The sequence below is a fragment of the Caretta caretta genome, chromosome 2 (genome assembly GCF_965140235.1).
Source record: "Caretta caretta isolate rCarCar2 chromosome 2, rCarCar1.hap1, whole genome shotgun sequence".
Classification (NCBI taxonomy): Eukaryota; Metazoa; Chordata; order Testudines; family Cheloniidae; genus Caretta; species Caretta caretta.
Genome location: NC_134207.1, coordinates 195229193 through 195252426, shown reverse-complemented (window position 1 = coordinate 195252426; position 23234 = coordinate 195229193). Strand labels below are relative to the sequence as shown.

The following is a 23234-nucleotide window of genomic DNA, read 5'->3' as shown; positions in this document are numbered from 1 at the left end:
ACTTTACCAATGTATTTTATGAATGATTAATAAATGCAAGACACCTGCAATTTTTAAAATACATCAAAACAAAATGTGGGGAGGAGGAAGAGCATAATGGATATGGAGTCTATCAAGTGGAAACAGATGAGGGGAATAAAATACCTTAGCCACAGGTATAAAGTCCCTTGGGCAGAGCCAGGTGGGGTTTGGGGCAATGACAACACATTAAAGAGTCTGTAAGTGATAAACTGCAATCCATAATTTCATTACTCCTTAGGTCAGACTATTAATGCTCAGCATGTATTATCAAATTATATATTGATATCCAAGCTGCAGTGGCTTAAAATTCACTTTGTTGCATCAGCAGTCATGGAAGATACTGTAATAAAAAAAGGGCAGGAAGGGGGAAAGCAAGAAATCAAAAAGCACAGAGTAATTATTTTTCTCTTTAAAAATAAAAAGTTTTATCGCTTAAGCATTTTCCCCCATCAAGATGAAATTGTTGTGTGCATGCTGAAGATGGAAGGGCTATGAAAAGAAGGAATGGCAAATAGGTCTGAAGGACAAAATTGGCCCGAACTCTCACTCTTCTAGCAAGAAATTTCTAATTGACAGCTATTCTTACCAGTTTTCTCTAGTACTAAACAAGTCAAAAGTCCAATGCAACAATTTACAATTTATCCAGGAGCAAGGAATACTCATGGCAATACATTTTCTCCCTCTTTTTAAAAAAGAATACTTTGCTTAAGAGAATTGTCATGTACTTATCTGAAAAATAAATTATGCAATTTCTAACTAAAGTGAATTTACATCATATGCTCATCTAGGTCCATTGACCGCACTGCTGGATAAAATTTGAATTACATAATTCTCTTCCAATCCTTCTCTTACCCTCCTATTAAAAAAAAAAAAAAGGCAGAGAGAAACTCTATAGTAAACTAGCAATTCAGGTTTAGCCAATGCCATTTTAAATTATGCTAAATTCAGGATGGTAGGCAAATGCTGAAAATATTGATTAACTAATGGGTAAGTCAGAGACCACTGCGTATTTCATTAAAGGAAAATATACTGTCAAGTTTAATCAGTTCCAATGCTAGCAGATTATTAGCTTGTGAAGTATGCCCACAGTATGGAGTGAGGCAGGCACACAAAATACCCAAAACCTCCACTCTGCCAGGAGTCCTGCAGCACTCAGCTGTTCTGTCCTTGAAGAAGACAGTGCTTCTGGGGAGGGCTGGTGGGGGCAACTAACTGTTTGGGTGCATCCCCCAAGGACACTCAAATACAGCCCCTTGCAGAGATCAGAGCTGTCCCCTAAAAGAACTTCCCTATGTGCTCTCCTTTAAGAGAATCCCACAGGGACACAGTAGCTAAGTTGGTGCAGGAAGATGCAAGTGTGTCACTTGGGGTACATTTTGCTCACAATCTTTTCCAACTACGCAGACAGGAAAAAAGTCACACACACACAAAAAATCACAGAACTCTTCAGTGAATCAGGACAATCATTTGCATTTGGAGAACCACAAGGTCAAACAGCAACTGGAGATATCAAACAAAACCTAGGGCCCAAAACAGAATGTCTGTTCATATGCTCAAATGAAACCAGAATTTAGTTTAGTTTCTATCTGCTAAAGACAGAAAGCAAGTGGAATGTCAATCTGGCTCTTGCTTTTATAGCTGGAATAACAACTGCAAAATTGAAAAGCTTCCTGTCTCCATCTGCTAATGTTATTCAGTGTCTGGACTGAGATAGGAGAAATATATTTAAAGAAACTGTCAAGTCCGCAAAGCCAACAGTTAGACCTTGTAGCTGTCTGGATAGGTAGACATATGTACTTCACCATCCCTTGACTTACCGTAGCTTGTCTGATTTGCTTTTGGAATTGAAAACGTACCACAATCATCTATAAAGTGTGTTCTTATGACTAATGCATTCACATATATCACAATATATAAAATTATTGTAATACATCACACTGCCCTAGTGCTTCACGCAAGCAATAGTCTTGTAATTTCCAGCACTTCTGGTTCTTAAACAATAGAGCAGACAGGCAGAAATGAAGGATGATGGAACATGCATGCTGCAGATAAGAACAACCCCAGTATCTTGGGGTGTGATGGTGAACTGATTGTCCAGCAGAGAAGTTGGGATTTTACTAGTATTTTAGCCTTTACTTTTGGAAATGTATTTTACAGGAATACACTGAGGACAATGCATCAGAAAATGAGCTATATAATGTGTGCTTCGGGTGTAACAAGTGTCTTTGTAAGGTACATCATTATGGGTATAAAAAATCCCTCTGTCAAGTACTTTGCAAGGAACTTACTCTAAAAGAGAAACACATTTTTATACAAGTCCTAGGACACAGCTGGCAAGCAAATGCTCCATCAATAAACTGATATCTTCTAACAGAGATCAAGCACTCCTGAAGATGTCTTTGGACCCAATCCTAGCAGGTGCAGAGTTCCCTCAACTTCATCTAGCAGGATTGGTCCCTTTATCTGGAGGATAATTTTCAACTGGAATTAAGTTGGATTCCCCACACAAAGGTGAGCAGCTCTTTACATCCACATAAATATATCAAAACCACATTAGAGTTAGAAATAAGTTTACAAGTGAGTCTATCACTTGCCTTAAAGTGTTCGCCATGCGAACCAGCATGTCTACAGCAGCCACGGGTATTAAATGCTGCTATTAGACAATCTGCCAATTGCTACCATGGTACACTGTTTTATAGCAATGACTACCTAATAGTGCACACTGACAATCTCCTAATATCTTGACAACTTTTATACAGTGTCCTGCCAATTCAGAGAGACCAATATTAGATAGTTTCAAATCTACAAATCATTGATGCAGACATCTCAAGAACTGTTGCCGTGTGCTGTGTTAGTGTGAAGTAAGGAGTCCCTAGTCCATGAAACATTACAATATATGCAGCAACTACTCAAATCAGGTCACAATGGGCACCACTAGAATGGACTCCTCATAATTCTTCCATTGAAGATCAAAACAGCTTCAGGCTGAACAAAAGCACATGTAGTACATCAATTTGTAAATTTATCTGCAGTAATCCCACACATGCAGTAAAACACACAGTAAGTGCCATACATAAATATATCGGTCTAGGTTTTTATACTGCATTTTTCACCATACTTCACCATCCATCTTCGCTGTTTAACTTTACTTACTAATTAAGCCATTTAAAATAAAAAATATTTTAAAAGTGAAAAGGAGCAGTTTAATATGAATAAATACCTGTCAAACAAAATTTGGCAAGAATGGGCAAGCTACAAGCATGGTAGGGCTTTCTAACCTAAATGAAAAAGAAAACAATATACACAGGTCTACTGTGTTTACCTCAGTATTTGGTGGTAGTGTTTGCTCATCTTGAGTTGCAGTTGGTACTATCGCCCACGTTATATTGGCACTAGCAGATGATAAAGAGCTGAGAGCACTGTTTTTCAGTTCTGTGGAATGTGACTTTGGCCCATGCCATCCCAGGATGTTTTCTGAAACAGAAAACTAGAGTTAGCCACAAGACTCATCTTCTAGACAGGATTTTAATCTCAGTGTCCTAAATTCTATATATGAATTGCTACTTGTAGTCATAGTCATCTCCCCCACCCCTCTACGCACACACACCTTTGCCACGGTAACTAAAAGATGCTTATATCCCTGCATTTAGCAACAATTTATCTGCAATAAATTCCCTTTTTGAGGTGGATAGCTAACATTTACCAAGAAAATTACAAAAGCTATTCAAGCCAGGAATCAATATGGCATAATTAATATAATAACAGGAAATTCATAGTATTTTGATTTTTACCTTCAGCAAATACTTTGAAGCTCATTTTGTTTTCTCCTCTTCCCACTAACTGTGACAATGCAGCTTACATTTTACTTAATCATCACAACTACACAAACATTACAGAACTCTGTAGCAAAGGTCCAAATTATATTTCATGCTCGAATTATCAAATATATTTCAGTTAAGGTCACACGTTATAATATATTCAAAACTAAGGGCTATTCTCTTTTGCTTTGGGGATGTGGGGGTTTCATATATTTTAAAAAATTGTCAGTGAAGAAGTGTTCCATCCAGTTTAAGATTCCAAATCAGTATTGGAATATATACCTAGATTTAAAAACAAAATTACCAAAAGGTAAATTGAACAGTATGGTTCAATACAAAACATTAAAAAGCAATTTCTCTTGCACTTACTTGCCCAATGAGGCCATGAAGTTTCCATGTTTCCCCAGCAACATTTCAGTGACATCACAAAGCTATATAAGTCTCCTTGCTCACATTAGGAGTCTGTGATGTCATCCATTGCAGAAGAAAGCCAGAAACTGAGGCCTCAATAGGCAAATTAAGCATGAATTTATTTTCAAAGATCTTTAGATATAAATGTAAAAAGCTTGTGTTTTATTCTAAATGCACACAATAAGACAACATTTCCATTGGCCCGGGGCAAGAGTAGTGTTCTTTATTGATATTGCTGTATTGTTGGATCTCTCCTGGGGACTGCACTTTGATAGGGTGGGCAGGCTTATGAAGTCCAAAGACCTTACGAGTTCTGCTGGTGGGAGTTTTCACTCCTTGTAGGATGGGAACCAGACAAGAAACAGTCCATTGGTTCTCCAGTTTGGGGGTTGAGCGACAGGCCAGTAACCTATCCTCATGAAAAAAACTTAAGTTATAGAAATGCAACAATGTCAGTAAGTAGGCAGAGCCTTTTTTGTGCAGCTATCCTAAGCAATACTTGGCAGCTCAGGATAGATTCAGATGCTGCTGGAGATCTGAGTTCAGTTTGTGATCCTGGTCCTATTTTTGCTTACATTTTAAGTGATGTGGAGACAAAGCAAGGGACAATCCCACTGCTCCAAAGTGCGCTCTGACAGACTAAAAGAACAACACTAAAGGGCCCTGGAGACCTGCCTGGGACATCCACAGAGTTCTGTGGGAGATGCATTTCTTCAAAGTTAAAGGATAAAATTGAATGAAAAAAGTTCAACTAAAAAGTTAAAGTCCTCTTGAGGGAATTAATGTGACTGTAGCAATGAGCCTCTTCTTTTAATCATCTCCCAAAAGAATAGTATAGCTCTCAGAGCAAAAAGGCCATGAACATGAACAATTTGGCTAAGATTTCACAAAGTCTGTGTGAGGAAGACTTGAAATTTTGTTCTAAAATAAACATGAAGTTAAAATGAACTCAAAATAATTATATATTTTGGCTAGCCACACAAGACCAGCTTTGTGTAATTGAGGTGCCACGTGTGCATGTCTCTATTTTTAATAGGTGATAGGTGACTAATAATATATATATGTGTTGTCCCTCTCTCCTTCCCATATGAATAGCTCATTATTGGGTAACAACAAATAATAAAGAATATAGCAGAACTGTCTGATCCTTTTCTAAATGGGACCGGGGGAGGGGAGGTGTGCAATGGAAGAGAAAGTAAATCAGCCAATCAACCCCCTAGTCTATCCACTCTCCCTTCTCTTATTTGCATACTGCAGTCCTGTTGACCATTGTATTTACAAACTACAGACTTTTTTTTTTTTAATAGTAAGTGAACATGAGAGAAAAAAGTGTCATCTGAATGATACTGCACTTGTGCAGTTTGGATCAGAACTGCAGAACTAGTTGTCTGTACAAATGGACAAAAATATTTTATGGGTATTTTATTTTTAATACATAAAATCTACTTTATTTTTAACTACATCTTTTTTGCTTCAATATAAAGACACATGGTGTCAGGCCAGAACTCACCATCTGCTCCCCTTTTTCCTTCCAAGGTCTTAAATTCTTTTACTGAAATAAAATCTATGGGAACTATGCAAGTGTGTTTTCCCCATCTGTCCCAAGGGCAACCATGACCATCACAGACAGAAGAACAGTCCTTGTCAGTGTGGCACTACGCCCCCATATTCTTCATAGAAATTGTTGTTATATGATGTGAATATGGCATAACTATGATGTATTTTATGCAAGATAAGACATGTGAGATATCATTGAAAAAGTTACGACTTACTGAGTATGACCATCCTATTTGTATGCATGTATCATTTTTGTATCTAAAGTTAAATGCAAAGACAATATTTCTATTACAAATGAGTACACCTTGGGAATGCCCACTAGACAGAATTCAGTCAGTCTAGATGGCTCGCTGGGAAGGGCCATTAGGGAGAACAATAGGTCTTTGAAGATGCTAATCTCCCACCAGGAAGCCTTCCTGGGAACGCCGCAAACAGCCTCTGAGTTATGGACTCCATGATAATATTAGTATTTTTCCACTGACTGAGGTTGGGAATCACATGGGAGACAAAGGATTCCTGCCATATGCAAAAACTGTTAAAGGCAGGGGAGTGACATCATCAAGGTTGATTCTTCATTGACTTCCCGCCCAAGAAAGACGACTGCTGGAATACTTGAGAACAAAAAGACTGGACTAGGGGAGAAGGGCTGAGCCCAGGCTAGAGGGTGTCTAGCCTGCAAAAGTAATATCTGGAGTTTTAAGATGCAAGCAAGTGCAGCTTGCCTTCAAGAATCTCTGCAATCTGCCTAAAACAGCATTTAGAGTGAGAAATTGCTACTTATAACCAGTTTCTTTAGTATATTAAGCTTAGATTGCATGTTAGTTTTATTTGCTAGGTAATCTGTTTTGCTCTATTTACTATCCATTATAATCACTTAATCTGTCTTTTGTCGTTAATAAACTTGGTTTGGTTTTGTCTAAAACCAGTGTGTGTGGAAATCATAACTTGGGGCAGAAAGCTGTGTACGTCCCTTCTCCACACTGAGGAAGGGGGCGAATTTCATGAGCTTACACTGTACAGTTCTCGATGCAGTGCAAGATGGTACAATTTTGGGTTTACCCTCTAGGGGGCCATGTGCTCTTGAGGACTGGGCAACTCCTTAGCTGAGCCTTCCCATACAGAGCTGATCTCAGTATGTGTGTGTATAGCTGCAGCTAGCTGTGTCGCTACCTGTACGTGTGCTGGTAAAGTGCAGTCTGAAGCCTGAGGGAGGGCTTGGCTGGCTTGCTTCAGCAATACAGAGTAAATGGAGCCCAGGCTGGTGGGTCAGGCAGGCTCAGAGGTACCCAAGTTCCAAGTGGCACCCCGAAGGGGGGGGAACCCATCACAGTCAGCTTAATCAATGTTTTTAAAGTTGCTGTTACACAACTAAGTTCTGATCCAACTAGCAATATTAGCATGCCAAGAGCCAAGGACCAAAAGGGAAAAGCGCATCTTCTTTCCTATCGTCTCTTCAGACAAGAAATATTAATTTGCTGTATTCATCAGCTTGGAGTCTAACTACTTAACAGAACAGCTGGACATGCAGCATCCCAGAAAAGGCAGTAATGAAATATCTTTGGCACACCCCTTAAAAGCAAACAGCAGTGATTAGTCATAATAGCTTAGAAAGTTAAAAAAATTGTACTAAATGTCATGAGAAGCTAGTTTTCATAACAGATTTTAAAAATATCTATGGCTTCTACTAGAAATTCTCTCGTGACACACTTCAGAGCCCCAGCAACATTCTTCTTTAATCTGCCAGATCTTACTTTGGAGCAGTGAGGTCCCCCTAGCCCTGTGCTGCACATGGTAAATGGAGCTGGTTTTCTTTAGTGAGCGCTGCCACCTAAGTAATATCGCATCCTGCTTCCCAGAAGTAAGCAAAGCCTTATGAGGCCACTTAAGGACCAAGAATATTCAGAGCTCATTAGAAATCATAATAAATCAGATAATTTCAAAGTTAATTCTTTAAACATTTGTTTTAGTTACTTTAACAGTTATATTTACAATTAGAGGATACGACAACACATCTCCTCTCTACTTGATACAGATAATGTCCACACTATGGTTGCCAGGCATCCAGTTTTTGACCGGAACACCCCATCAAAAAGGGATCCTGGCAGCTACAGTCAGCGCTGCTGACGGGGCCATTAAAGGTCCGGTCAGTGGTGCAGTGGGGCTAAGGCAGGCTCTGTGCCTGCGTTGGCTCCGTGCGGCTCCCAGAAGCATCCAGCTTTTCCCTCCAGCTCCTAAAGGGATGCGCGGCCACGGGCGCTTCACGCACTGCCCCCGTCCCGAGCGCTGGCTCCACAGTTCCCATTGGCCAGGAACCACAGCCAATGAGAACTGCGAGGGTGGTGCCTGCGGACAGGGGCAGCACGCGAAGCCACCTGGCTATGCTTCCATGTAGGAGCTGGAGGAAAATGCCGGCTGCTTCCAGGAGCCACCTGAGGTAAGCACCGCCCAGAGCCTGCACCCCAAACCCCCTCCTGCACCCCACCCCTTGCCCCAGGTTAGAACCTCCTCCCATACCGTAACTCACTCCCAGAGCCTGCACCCCTCACCCCGCCACACACACCTCAACCCCATCCCAGCCCTGAGCCCCCTCCCACACCCAAACACCCTCCAAGAGCCCACACTCCGAACCCCACATCCCCAGCTGGAGCCATCACCCCCCCCCACACACACACACACCCCAATTCCTTGCCCCAGCCCAGAGCCCTCCCCACACCATGAACCACTAATTTCTAGCCCCATTCCAAAGCCCACACACCCAGCCCAGAGCCCATACCCCCTCCCCCAGCTCGGAGCCCCCTCCCACACTCCAAACCCCTCATTTCTGGCCCCATCTTGGAGCCCTCACCCACACCTGCACTCCAGCCCCCTGCTCAGCCCAGTGAAATTGAGTGAGGGTGGGGGAGAGCAAGCGATGGAGGGAGGGGGGATAGAGTGAGTGGGGGTGGGGCCTCTGAAAAGGGGTGGGGCAGGGGGTGAGGCAGATGTGTTTGGTTTTCTGCAATTGGAAAGTTGGCAATCCTAGTCCACACCTCCCAAATAAAAAAAACCATCATCTGTACTACTAGCAGTAAGACATGTTATTGCTGCCCAATGGTATAGCCCCTCTGTTCCCACTTTGGGCACTTAAAGTGCTGAAAATATGGCATATACTGATCATGGAAATTACTATTTTTCCATAAAATTGAATAAAAATTAATATTTTACAGTTCAGCTACTTGTTCTCAATCACATCAGATCCCTTGATTGAGAATGCTTTGTCTTCTGCTTTTGTGCACTTTATCCCAGATTTTGTGATCTTATCCCAGAAGAGCACAAGTGTCTCAGCAGTTCACAGGCCAAAATTAGGCCTTTCACATAGCTGGGGCTTGATGCATTAATTGCTTTGAACATTTATGTATTTTCTCCAACATACTGCAAATGAAGTAGGAAGAGAAGAAAGAGAATTTCTAGAATCTCAAAGTCATCTTTCTAAATTATTTCCAGTGCCCATTTCTTTCCAGAGATGATGCAAGAACTGAAGAAATGTTTCAGCCATCCTCCAACAGGATAATGGTGGTTGAGCTAACAGGAATAATTATTTTGACCTCCTAATATTAGGAGATGACAACATGGGTCATCCATTTTGTTGAAGAAAGAATCTCCTGCATCTGCAGTAACCAAAAACTGTCTGAACGCTGTAGAATTAAAATCTCTCAATTGGAATTGGCTAGAGCATTACTTAGAGTCATTAGGTATGAGTTTATTCAGGTCTGATGAATCCTGAACAGCTTACTCTAATGACTCCTCCTAGAAATGACAATCCTATCAAAGAAGGCCTGAATAAAATTAAATCAAGAGGAGAAACCAGTAATCATGGCTTTTAGCCACAGGTTCCTTCAGGCAATTGTGTTGCATAACTGGACCCTGGAAGAAAAATCTCATGTTGCAAAGTACATCTTTTTAACAGGAGAGAGCAGACTAAATATTTTATAAGCTTTTTAGCCTCTCTGTTCCTCTTGATTTTCTTTTTCCTAGTTTAACTGTGTGTGTATTCAAACTCTAACAGTAAGAGCAGATGCCATGCCTGCCTTCAGGCCAATGCAAAGAGATTGTGAACTTCTAAGGGAATTTTTAGCTTTCCTTTCTATGAAACCTTTGGAAATACTGGTTCTATCCACGGGAATTAGAAACCTTATCAATGCCAAGAGGGAAAAGCTTATTGTTAGGATAGAGGACCAACATTTGTATTTGTCCAGCTCCCCTATCTCCGCCAGTTTACTTGTTTCACATGGATCTAAAGAAGCGTGTCCAGAGATATAGAAATAGGAAGTAGTCCCCTCCTTCTCAGAAGGATTTTTGTATCGTCTTTGTTTCCTACCCCCCGGTCCCATGAAGAAAGCTAAAACAAAGCCAAGAATTTAAAGACCTCTTCTCAGTCAAAGAGGAATGCTCCTTCAATTTACTTTTTAAATACTGTATTTTGTTTGCATCTCTTATGAGGTGAGTGGAACATGGAAGATAAGAAGGGTCCTTTAGTTCCTGTGTTTCGTATGCCTATGTGGATTATTTAAGATGTGTAGTTATCCCTGGATTCTCTTTAGAAGTCTGAATTAAGACAGGGCCCCAATACAGTATTATGATACAGATGGCACTTTATGCCAAGTACCCACGTAACTGTTTTATGTTCTGCATAACTCCAAAAAAAAATTGCTTTTTTCATGCCATCTTTCCACTCCTCAGCTCATCATCTAGCCCTTCTGCCATCCTTCTCCAGGTCTATTTTTTCTGTTTTCAGAAAAAGGAGTGTCCAGATTTTCCCACCCAGTTGTCTCTGCAGCTTTGTGGTTGGGTCTTACCTGACGGTTAAGCTAATTAGTAGGGCCAGTGTTTTCCGGCAATGAAAACAGAGTAATTTCAGATTTTCAAAGCTTTATATTTCAGAAATTTCAGATATGCATTATATTAATACAAAAGATACACGTATTGACAAACATGAGCAATATGTAATCCTTTTCTGCACAAAAATGCAGTAGCCTACATTAGTGTTTACAGACTATTTTTTAAACCGAAATTGTCATTTTTAGAACATAAACGTATTAAGTGATCATCATTATAACCACAAAACAAAATTCTTGCCATGCAAGACTATACATTTAAAATAAAAGTTGGATTACTGTTTTATGCAACGATCTAACAGCACCGGGAACTATGGAATAATTACATTTCTGCTAAAAGTAAACTAATGTTTTATTGCAAATATTTACATATCTCCTATATCAGCATACAAATATTCATTGACACGCACTTAGGACACATTAAAACTCATTTAGGCACACAGCTTCATATTTTCCAATGACATACAGTAATGTTGCAGGGCTAGCACTTGTCCAAGTTTGAAGAAACTGCGTTCAGCATCAACTGAATTTCACAGGATCACCAAAACAACACAAGCAATCTGGCTAAATCTTGGCAAACATTTGTCCATGCTTCTCCAAAAACTGGAGAGAGAAATGCCATTGGGTACTAGGAAGTTTATTTACAATGTTCAAGTAAACTTCCCACTCACCCTCAAGTACAGAATTCAGCAGCAGAATACTCAGTTCATAGTCATCTATGTTGTGGGACAGTACACGAATTTGCTTGGGATTAAGGATTCTCACATTGTGAAAAAAATCTATATGCTGGCTGTTTCTCTGTATTTAAGTACCTCTGCACAGCTTTGAAAAACTTGATACTTGAGATTGTCTTCTCTAGTACATTCTGTCCTGTGTACTGCAGTATTTCCAGGATAGCTTAGTGGTTTGAGCATTGGCCTGCTAAACCTAGCATTGTGAGTTCAATCCTTGAGGGGGCCATTTAGGGAACTGGGGCAAAAATTGGGGATTGGTCCTGCTTTGAGCAGGGGGTTGGACTAGATGAACTCCTGAGGTCCCTTCCAACCCTGATATTCTATGATTCTATGAAATCAAATGCAATTTTGTACACTTCCGTTGGTAATGTTGACCACGATTCAAACTTAAGCAGTGTCCAAACAAGTGGAGTTGCTTCTGCTTGGATAAAAATTGAATGTGCCACAAAACAATACACTGCAATAAACACTTAGCTCCTCTAAAACAGCAGTAGTCCTCCACTTTGATTTCCTGACCAATGAACCCTTTGTAACACTCCACATGATGGCAGAGATCGTCTACGGCTTTAAATCAAAGTATTCCATCTTGTTACAACCAGTTGCGGCGGTAAAGTTGGGCTTTCAACTCCATGGTCAATAAGGTAGACTAAGTGCGGTTTGCATATCAGCTTTTTTATTAGAGGACACAGACAGTCCACTTCTGTAAACAAACAGAGCCAGCGCTCACCTAGTATGCCCAGCAGGTCACATGAATGCAGCTGGTTAAAATGTCACTCAAACTGTCTTTAAATGACTTTCACATTTATTTTGCATTATAAACTACTACATTTGAAAAGTCAATGTCATGTTATATAAGGGTCTTTATAACAGCTTGTACAACTGCAGATTAATTCCACTTTTTCTACAAATTTAGCAGCAGCTGGGCAATCTGCTGAAACCTGCATCAGCTGTATTAGAATATTTGCAACATACCAGTTTACACTGTCTGTATAGTCATCCACAATTACAGCTACGTGCTGACCCTTCAATTCAGTGACCAGTTGTTGCTTGTTTAGTTCAAAGACACAGGGAAGATTGACTTGTCTCAGTGTACTTGCTTGCAGGATACAGACTCCATTTCAGAAATGCTCGTTTAGGAATTCTCACATTTTGTCTGTTTTTTCTAGCGTGATGTTTGCGTTGCAACAGGCTTCCACCCAGTCTTGTACTATCTTTTCCCTGTATTTCTGATTTTCATTTTGTTGTGCAAGCACACCAGTAATTGTGCGCTGTTGCTTTGCTGCTGTCTCATTGCTGCTCTCTAGCCTTTGCTTTCTTTTTTCCATGGCTGCAATATGACATGGACCTTTAATGTGGTTGAGTATGTGATCCTTTTTAACACGATCAAAAACTTGGCTGCAAATTGTACAAAATAACTTCCCTTCATCCACATGGAGCACATCTTTGCCGAATTCTTTAACTATCCTCAGGGTTAACCATTTTAGGCATTGGTAGTAAATGGCTTGAACAGCTGAAGCACAAGATGCAAAAATCAGAAGAAATCGGCGATTCCAGAAATGAAAGGTAATTTCAGAAAATAATGCATCAATATCAGCAATTTCCAGAAAACACCGACCCTACTAATTAGAAAGGATATTTTTCCCCCCGAGTAGTGAGGGACGGTGGTTCTTGAAAGGTTTTTAAGTAAATTAGGTAGAGATGGCAAAGTTGTTGTCAAGCCATCCAAATGTGAAGAATCATTGGTTTACATCTGGTCTTATAACAAGTCCTGATCCTACAATCGGGTCTAACAGTGAAATCTGTGTGTGAACTCTCCTGCTGACTATACTGTGACATGTTAGACCTTTATTTTGAAGCAGTTTACAGAGATCTAGAATCGGGCTAATTAAGACGAGGGTCCACATAGGTGCCAGGCTCAGGGTCCTACTTTGTAACTATGTAACTATATGCCAAAGGTAAATAGGAAGAGACTATTGCTTTCTCTTTCCAAACTTAGAGAAAACCACAAGCACTGACTCAATATATAGGGGTATCCAATCCTCCCTAGAGATTTCTATTTAGAAAAAAAGAGAGATAGAATTTGTTATTAAAGCACATTGTGTTAAATTTCAATTTATTAAAAAAAATCTGCTTTTTAAAAAACAAAATTACTTTTCTTTGAACTTATTTAATTTTTTCTTATTTGCTGTTTCCAAAACCTATTTATGCAGAAGACACTTAACGGCTCTTTTGCTCCTGTTTTCTGATGTTGATGGTTTCTACAATATTTGTGGGTCAGAAGGAAAATGTTGATATCTCGGTCCAAGGAAGCTTATTTAGTGTTGATCCTGTGTCATTTCTTTAAGGAAAAGTCCATCCTGCCTCTCTGGGGATCATAATTTAAAAAAAATAAAATAATAAAAAATACATAGACCAGGAAGAAGACAGCTTGTGCTCACCTGAAGGCAATGTCCTGTTATTGTGTTGGCCCGCCTGATGCATACTATGCTGTAATAAATTCAGGCATTCTCCAAGGCAGCTTAGGGTGGCAGCAGAGGTAGCTTTTAAAAGCAGCAAGTCCTGATCCAAGGCAGAAAGAGGTCCAGAACCTGGAAGGGATTCAATGGCTTGCACAAGATTCTTCTGTTGTCCCTCCACTTGGCTCATGATCTGTAAGGGTTAAAAAAAAGCCATGTGGTCATACGAAAAGCCTTCATTTGCACCTTACAAATTGACATGTCAAACTGTATTTAAACCTTACTATAGTTGAATGTTAACGTTCAGTTCAGTTAACGTTCAATCAATCAGTAGAAAACAGACATGCATAAAAATATCCGTGTGAAGAACATAGGCACACTGAAAGAAAGAGAATTTTAGATTCCTAATTTAAAAAAAAACTAATGCCACTCAAAAACAAACCGTTCAGTATGTTAGGGCAAAACTTCTTAAAAAAAAGTTGGCATCCTAGATTTCAGGCATGAATCATGCTTTATGCTTTTCACTATATGAAAATGATCCAGTCCTATCTCCTTTTCCTTTATTAATTCAAGCTTATAATTCCTCTCCCCAGGATATGATCTGAAAATCCAGACAAACCTAAGCAGAATCTCCTGTCCTCTTCCATTTATGTCATGGACAAAGTGAGGGTTATTTTTATTTCTCAAAAAAATAATCAGTGAAAATTTGTTTTTTGCAAAACCGAAGGTGATTTGGACCCAGATACCATATTATTATTATATGTATTTATGAGGCACCTATCACTATAGTATCTGAAACCGCACATTTTAGGGAGATACAGTTCAGCTGCGCTTAGATATGGTCTATCTAGATAGAGAAAAATAAAATGGCATGCATGGCATACTTACATAAAAGGCAGTAGATGAGAAAATAGTGTGAAGTACAATACTACACATATTGGATAGTACCAAAAAGAGTAAAGCAACTTTCAGAAACCCTCCTTACTGCTGAGAGAGGAAAGAGGGTTTTCAAATCCCTAATACAAGTCCCACAGTTTCTAGGTGGTAGGGGGTACAGCACACAATTACAGTAGGTCACTTTTCTTTCACCTGCCTTTCCAAAGAGAAAAGACTAAATGGAACACTGGCACACGCAGATGCAAATGCCACTGAAATAACTGGAAGCCGAACCCACCCATGCCAGGGCTGAATTTGGCTCAGGATATTTTACTTTTGTGAAGCTCTCAGACCTCACCAAGTTATGACTAAAGAGAGAGATGTTATCCCTGAACTCAGAGGGATGGTTTGAAGACCATGTCATTCTGCTAGTGCCATCAATTCCTTACAAGTGTTTGCAGAAGGATTTATTTGTTAATTTGTTATGCTGCCACCTACACAGTCTTTTCTTACTTCCACAAGGCAGAATTTGACTCAGACTTATTCCTGAGGCTCTTTCTTTGATGTAATGTATCTCAGAAGGCAGACAAAGTTAAACTAAACATACCCATGGTTGGATATACTTATTTGTGGTTCAAGCAAACTCTCACTGAGTGACAAAACAAGACAGGATTTAGTCACACCAGTATTTAAAAATATTAACAAAATGAACAGAAACAGTGTCCACTGAAACACTGATGTACAATGAGGTTAAATAGAGATGCAAACTTAACTTGATCACTAAACATATCTAGAGTCAGAATATAAACTCCCTTCAGTTGGCGAACACAGATACATTTGAACCCCAGTAGTGTTGACCTTCAAACAATTAATCAGAAGAACAACATCTCCAGAATGTCTGCTATATCCCACTGTGACTCAGTGGGAGTTACAGGATAGACCAGTTTCCAGTTCTCTTTCACTAAAGCTCCTCTGCCAAGCTAAAAGCAAAAAAGTCACATTTTCTATAACCCTCCAACTCCCTCTCCAACAATTTTCCCCCATGTCTGGTTATTTCCCCAGTCTAGGACTCCCCTGTCTAAAGATATGCAGGAAGATACCCCTGGGGAGTTCTGTAAAATTTTAGTTATGTCAGATCCTAATGTTGAAAATTTCAGGGTTGAGAGAACATCTATTTCTCAAACCATAAAAGGAATTTTAGATCACATTTTAAAATAAAACATGTACAATATTCCACATGCAGTATACTATTTTGTCCTTTTCTGTTTTTAAAACATTGTGTATTTTGCTAAATATGGCATTTTAAACCCTTAAAAGTAAAGTGCTATTTAATAAAACTTGTAAGGGCATTTAGTAAGTGTACACACACAGTATCATAGACTAAACTTCAAAATCAGAATATGATCAGAGAGATAAATAAATCAAAACCTACCTAACTTCAGCTAGATTAACATCTGGCTGAGTTTACAGACCGGTGAATGCTGATAACATCTACAGAACAATACACCACATTATTTGTGCTGCTGCTATAATGCAATTTATTGATCAGATTTAACCATGACATCATATAAGACATACATTTGCACTAGCATTTACAAAGATCACTAGATACTGTATATATCTTTCATATAACTAATTTAAAATTAATCAGATTACAAACTTTTCAGAGCAGGTGCTATTCTACTCTGTGTTTATACAGAATCTAACACAGTGGGTCTCTAGGCTCTACCCTAACACAGATAAATAGTAATCCTGACTGGGGCCTCTACACACTAGCCTAATACAAGCAGTACCAAACACCAAGTTTGTAACTGGTTACAAAAAGGTAGCTATAATCCTAGCATAGATAAAGGATAAAAATGTACATTTTCAAGCTAAAATGCAACATTACCAGAAACACACTCTGAAACCCTCAGAGGATTCAGATTCTTTTACTCAGCACTTTTCTTATAAGTTACTTCCACAGTGACTTGTATTGTATTAAACAATTGAAATTTCTAAGAATAATTTAATGTAATCAGTATTACTTCACTGTGGAAGTCATCAATAAAAAGGAGTTAATGCCTTAAATAAATCTCATGCGAACATAGTTTAATTAATAAGATAATTGTAGGCTTAGGCTCAAGATTCCAAAGCTGCAGAAAAAGCATTAAAAAAAATCTAGGTGAATTTATAAGAATAAAAAAATGTCTACTTTCATCTGATTACACCTTACATATTACAATGAATTGAATAGGTTTCATACATTTTTTTTTAAATGTAGCACACTTCACACACAGTCTGTCAAGTTTCAGAGTAACAGCCGTGTTAGTCTGTATTCGCAAAAAGAAAAGGAGTACTTGTGGCACCTTAGAGACTAACCAATTTATTTGAGCATGAGCTTTCGTGAGCTACAGCTCACTTCATCGATGAAGTGAGCTGTAGCTCACGAAAGCTCATGCTCAAATAAATTGGTTAGTCTCTAAGGTGCCACAAGTACTCCTTTTCTTTTTACAGTCTGTCAAAATACCCTGGTTAGAAACAAATGACATTTCTTGAGATTGATGACTAATAATGTACAAAGATTGAGTCCACTGGAAAAAGAAGAGAGAGTTGACTATATTAAAGATGCAATTAAGTATCCTTGCAGACAAGTTATAGGCGGGGAAAATGGAAGGGTGTATTATTAGGGAAAGGAAAAGCTAGGTTTAAAAGCCAACTGGATACTAAAAACAGTTTTTGAGCAAAATTTTTAGAGACAATGAGACCCAGAAGTTGATAGATGCATCTCCCAACTACGAATACACAAGCGAACTATGTAGGCAGTGAAAAACTACAGTGAATGCCTTGTATAAGAAAGTACACATATAACATCCACAGCCTAAAGAGTCTTAATGTAAATACAAACCAAAACTTCAGTGGAAAACAGACTGGCTTTTGGGTGGCTATATATAGGGGCTAATTAAATATTTGCATAATCGAGATAGAGAATCAGGAATAACACATAACAACTGTGTTCTCAAATTACAGCCAGAAACTTGAGGGGGGGGGGTGAATTTTGTTTAAAACCCGACATAAAAAATGCCATTTTAAACACAATTTCATGTCCAACAATGGGCAATTCAGCATATATGAACACCTAAAGGACAAACATTTCAACAATCCTAGAACATTTAGGATGTGGTACAAAGAAAGGCAACCAAACACATTCTGTGTTATAGTAAATAAAAGCTATAATTAACTGCTAAAAAATTAAAAAAAAAAATCAAGAAATACTGAAAGTGCCATTTCTGCAGTAGAAGAAAAATCACAGAAATTTAATGGTTTTTAAAAGGTATATTAATCTTTCCACTGCAGAAAAGCCATCTTACAAACCTTGAATGTCAACTTTGATTTAAAGGGCAATTGTTTCTGAGACTCAGTAAAAAAGAAATACCCTTCATTAAGGGTATTCTAACAATAATAAACTCTTTATTATTGTTTTATCACCATCCTAAGTTAGAGATAAATTGAAACTTAAAAAAAAAAAAATCTAACTAACCCACCGAAGTCGACAACACATGACTGCTTTTTTGGCATGGCCTTAAAGAGACCTCATCTGGTAAATCAGACTATAAATACATCTCTCCAAAATTAGAAAGGATATGACAGTGTGCTATCCAGTCCACAGTGGTGCTATAAACAGAACACTTATTTTCTTTGAGTCAATGCACTTGGAGATTGCAACCATTGTGGGCCATATTATGACATTAAGGCAAATACCCTCTTTGGATATCTGCAGAGCTGCCCCACACCAGGGAGTTCTGAGAAGTATACCACAGCACAATGCTCCCAGGAATTCCATGGTATGTAGGCGGAACAATGCCCATCAAGCTACCTTTCAGACCAGGCAGAGTGCTCAACTCCCCAGCCAGCCCTGTTGGTCAATGTAGAGAGCAGAGAGAAAACAGGGTCAAGACCACTGCCCACATCTCAGCCCCTTCAAAATAAGGGTATGTCTACACTGGGGGGGGGTGGGGAGGAAAGGTGTGTTTTAACTCAGGTGGGCTAACTCCGGTTAAAATTGCAGTGAAGACACTGCAATTTGGCTTTTAATTCAGGTTAGCAGCTTGAGTTAACGATGCCTCTGTGGAGCTCGGAGTTGAATTTGAGCTGCTACCCTGAGTTAAAAGCTGTCTCCCCCCCCCCCCCCATCCTATTTCAACCTGAGTTAGGAACACACTTCTCCCCGTCCACCCCGAACGTAGACATACCTTGAGTGCAAAGACTCCAACCTTCCTGGCCCTGCACTGGGGATGCAAGGTTGTGGGGAGGCTCTTCAAGTCTCCCATAGCTACAATCTGGCCCTATATCTGACCATCTAATAAGGCAACTCTGACATGTTAGATTTTAAGAGGAACTAACTTCATGTATATTTAATGGTTTTATGCTAGTAGTTAGAGCACGGGTGGGCGAACTTTTTGGCCCAAGGGCCACATCTGGGTATGGAAATTGTATGGCAGGCCATGAATGCTCATGAAATTGGGGGTTGGAAAGTGGGAGGGGGTGAGGGCTCCAGCTGGGGGTGCAGGCTCTGTGGTGGGGCTGGGGATGAGGGGTTGGGGGTGCAGGAGGGTGCTCCGAGGTGTTTGGAGAGCAGGAGGGGGATCAGGGCTGGGGCAGGAGGTTGGGGGTCAGGGTGCAGGCTCTGGGCAGAGCTTACCTCAAGCTGCTCCCAGAAGCAGTGGCATGTCTTCCCTCCAGCTCCTATGCAGAGGCGTGGCCAGGCGGCTCTGCATGCTGCCCTGTCCGCGAGCACTGCCCCTGAAGCTCCCATTGGCTGTGGTTGCCACCCAATAGGAGCTGCGGGGGCAGCAATCGGAGCCCCCTGGCTGCCCCTATGCGTAGGAAGCGGAGGGGAGATGTGCTGCTGCTTCTAGAAGCCGCGTGGAGCCCCGGCATGCCTGGAGCAAGACAAGCCCCGGACCCCACTCCCTGGCTGGAGCTCGAGGGCGGGATTAAAATGTCTGAAGAGCCAGATGCGGCCCCCAGGCCGTAGTTTGCCCACTTCTGAATTAGAGAAACTACTGCATAAGTGTACAATACACTCCAGGATGACATGGAAACTCTCTCTCTCTATGAATAGGAGACCATAGAGATTCTGAATTGCCAAGTTTTACGACAATGTTCTGAACAGTTGAATGTGCCCTTGATACCAATGCCAATATGCTATTCTCTCTCTTTGTATTAGCCTGTAGATAGAATACTAACATGTGACAGTCTATTAGCAAACACCAGCAGCAAATGGACCAGTCTGTAGCCATCTCCTTTAGAAGATTTTACACTATCAAGAATACAATATTTAAAAAAAAATCTCTTGCATTATAACAATTGTGTGCAGATGGAAAAAATCATTCCTGACCTGCAGTGTTTCATAAGAAAAAATGAGAAGTCGGGAAAAAAAACAGTACAGTCATTTGGAGAGGTCATAGCTATAGAAATAACAATCACATTAGGAAAGCTTTAACAATTCAAATGACAACATAAAAAAGCATCACAACTAAGGCTAAATTGATTGCTTCACCATTCCCTGTCCAAAGCCCTAGAAGGTATTAGGGAGAGAGCCAAGCTAGCCCTCGTTGAGTCTTGCCCAATTCTTTCTTAACACAATTGTTTTTTCTGTAAAAGTTCTATCTTTATAGGAATCAACTGCTCCTTTTCTAACCTTTTATTTTTTTTTAAAGCAAAGTGTTTTTTAGATTAGGTCTGAAAGGAGAGCAGGAGGGGGATCAGGGCTGGGGCAGGAGGTTGGGGGTCAGGGTGCAGGCTCTGGGCAGAGCTTACCTCAAGCAGCTCCCAGAAGCAGCGGCATGTCCTCCCTCCAGCTCCTATTTCCACAAATCCTTTACTGCTACTGTTTACGTTTTAATGCCATAAGTAAAGCTTATCAGAGAGAAAATGAGGGAGAGAACATGTGCGGGAGACCAAGCTTTGGAAATTACTTTAGGTTCCTAGACTGGGGAGTCCAACCTCACCACAGATGCTCTGAGGACTTTGTTCACATTTCAGGTAAACAAGCACGTATCATAGCATCCGTATTTTGTAAGATTCCAAGATGCTGTAAGAAAACTCACAGAAGCATGCTGCATGTAAAGGGAAAACTGTCCATACAGAGTGAGTAAGTACAATCCCTGTAACTCTAATTCCACCTTGGGCAAGAGAGCTCCTCATTACGTGCTCTTGACATGAACTTGGTCAACAGGGATAAAAACTCATATGTTTTAGAAGTTTAAAAAAGAAAACACCACACACAGCCAAATACATACCTAGCATAACTCTGTTGACATCAAACCAGTCACATCAGTAATTAATCTGACCCACTGGCTATAAATTTACTCAGGTTTATGATCCCCCTCCAGCGTTTTGTTGTTTTTTCCTTTTTGTTTTAATATATCACTTTTGGCTTAATTTCAGTTGCTGGGTTTAGTGTGAGGGTCCTGGGTGGTGTTGGTTGCCTGTAATATACAGAAGATCAGACAACGTGATCTGGTAGTCCCTTCTGGCCTTAAACTCTATGACTGATTTACAGCAACCAGGTCTCAGCTATTAGGAAAAGGAAAACGTATACATACTTACCTCACAGATATCTTTCTTTACATAGAAAGAGCTGCATATCACATACTACGCTTTTAGCCTGCTTCCATGTTTAGCAGATGCAGAACTCAGCCTTGTCAATCACTGGCTCACAGATTCACCACTCCAACTGCAAAGCCAGCCAAACTGAAATAACCCCATAACTATCATGAAAATGAGTAAAGCATTCATAACTCTAAACTATGGATATTTTCTATTGCAAAATATGAGACATTTGTTATTTGCTTAGCTTCTGAAAAGTGATCCCTTAATCCTATCCAAGGTCACTCAGATCTATGGGCCTTAATACTTAAATAAAGGAAATTTTCAGATAAGCACACAAAATTTTCCTTTTCTTCAGCACAGTAACCTCCACAGATCTTACAGCAGGGTTTTATCAGCAGCATGCAGCAAAGGAGGCTAAATTATAGCTTAGCATATAAGTGAAATTGAAATAGCTATGCACAAAGGTCATTTCTTGATTGCCTGAGGCATTACAGCATACAACACCATCCTCCCATAAAACAGTGTTCTACACATCAGCTTTGAAGCGTTTTATGAAGAAACATCAAGGAAAACCAGGACGCCACCTCACTGATTTCTCCTAAAGCTCTGCAGAACGGAAGTTTGTTCACCTTGTCTCCAACAAGATTGGTAGGTTTCAGGCAGGAGGGGTATATCTGACTGATAGGTCTGAGTTCTGTTCCCAAAGCTGCGAGCAGGCTGAAAACTCACATGAACATTCTATGAACATTACTATGCTGATGAAAAAATGTTAAAAGGATAATAAGAGCAATGAGATTAAGCAATAATTTGAAAATATTTTAGAAAGACCAAACCATAAAGAGAATGACAGGTTTCAGAGTAACAGCCGTGTTAGTCTGTATTCGCAAAAAGAAAAGGAGTAATTGTGGCACCTTAGAGACTAACCAATTTATTTGAGCATGAGCTTTCGTGAGCTACAGCTCACTTCATCGGATGCATACTGTGGAAACTGCAGCAGACTTTATATATACACAGAGAATATGAAACAATACCTCCTCCCACCCCACTGTCCTGCTGGTAATAGCTTATCTAAAGTGATCATCAGGTGGGCCATTTCCAGCACAAATCCAGGTTGTCTCACCCTCCACCCCCCCCCACAAATTCACTCTCCTGCTGGTGCTAGCCCATCCAAAGTGACAACTCTTTACATAATCAAGTCGGGCTATTTCCTGCACAAATCCAGGTTTTCTCACATCCCCCCCACCCCCATACACACACAAACTCACTCTCCTGCTGGTAATAGCTCATCCAAACTGACCACTCTCCAAGTTTAAATCCAAGTTAAACCAGAACATCTGGGGGGGGGGGGTAGGAAAAAACAAGAGGAAACAGGCTACCTTGCATAATGACTTAGCCACTCCCAGTCTCTATTTAAGCCTAAATTAATAGTATCCAATTTGCAAATGAATTCCAATTCAGCAGTTTCTCGCTGGAGTCTGGATTTGAAGTTTTTTTGTTTTAAGATAGCGACCTTCATGTCTGTGATTGCGTGACCAGAGAGATTGAAGTGTTCTCCGACTGGTTTATGAATGTTATAATTCTTGACATCTGATTTGTGTCCATTTATTCTTTTACGTAGAGACTGTCCAGTTTGACCAATGTACATGGCAGAGGGGCATTGCTGGCACATGATGGCATATATCACATTGGTGGATGTGCAGGTGAACGAGCCTCTGATAGTGTGGCTGATGTTATTAGGCCCTGTGATGGTGTCCCCTGAATAGATATGTGGGCACAATTGGCAACGGGCTTTGTTGCAAGGATAAGTTCCTGGGTTAGTGGTTCTGTTGTGTGGTATGTGGTTGTTGGTGAGTATTTGTTTCAGGTTGCGGGGCTGTCTGTAGGCAAGGA

The 23234-nt window shown here is 40.1% G+C and overlaps 1 protein-coding gene across 3 annotated transcripts in view; it reads right to left on the bottom strand.

Annotated features, from left to right (window-relative positions):
- Positions 1 to 23234, bottom strand: part of OSBPL10 (oxysterol binding protein like 10) — a 189473-nt gene that overhangs the window by 62632 nt on the left and 103607 nt on the right. For all 3 annotated transcript variants that reach the window (XM_048838665.2, XM_075125718.1, XM_048838666.2), the window contains exons 5-6: positions 13854 to 14064; positions 3344 to 3495 (exon numbers count right to left, since the gene is read on the bottom strand). In XM_048838665.2, the coding sequence (XP_048694622.2) occupies positions 3344 to 3495; positions 13854 to 14064 (363 nt within the window). The remainder of the gene's footprint in view (positions 1 to 3343; positions 3496 to 13853; positions 14065 to 23234) is intronic.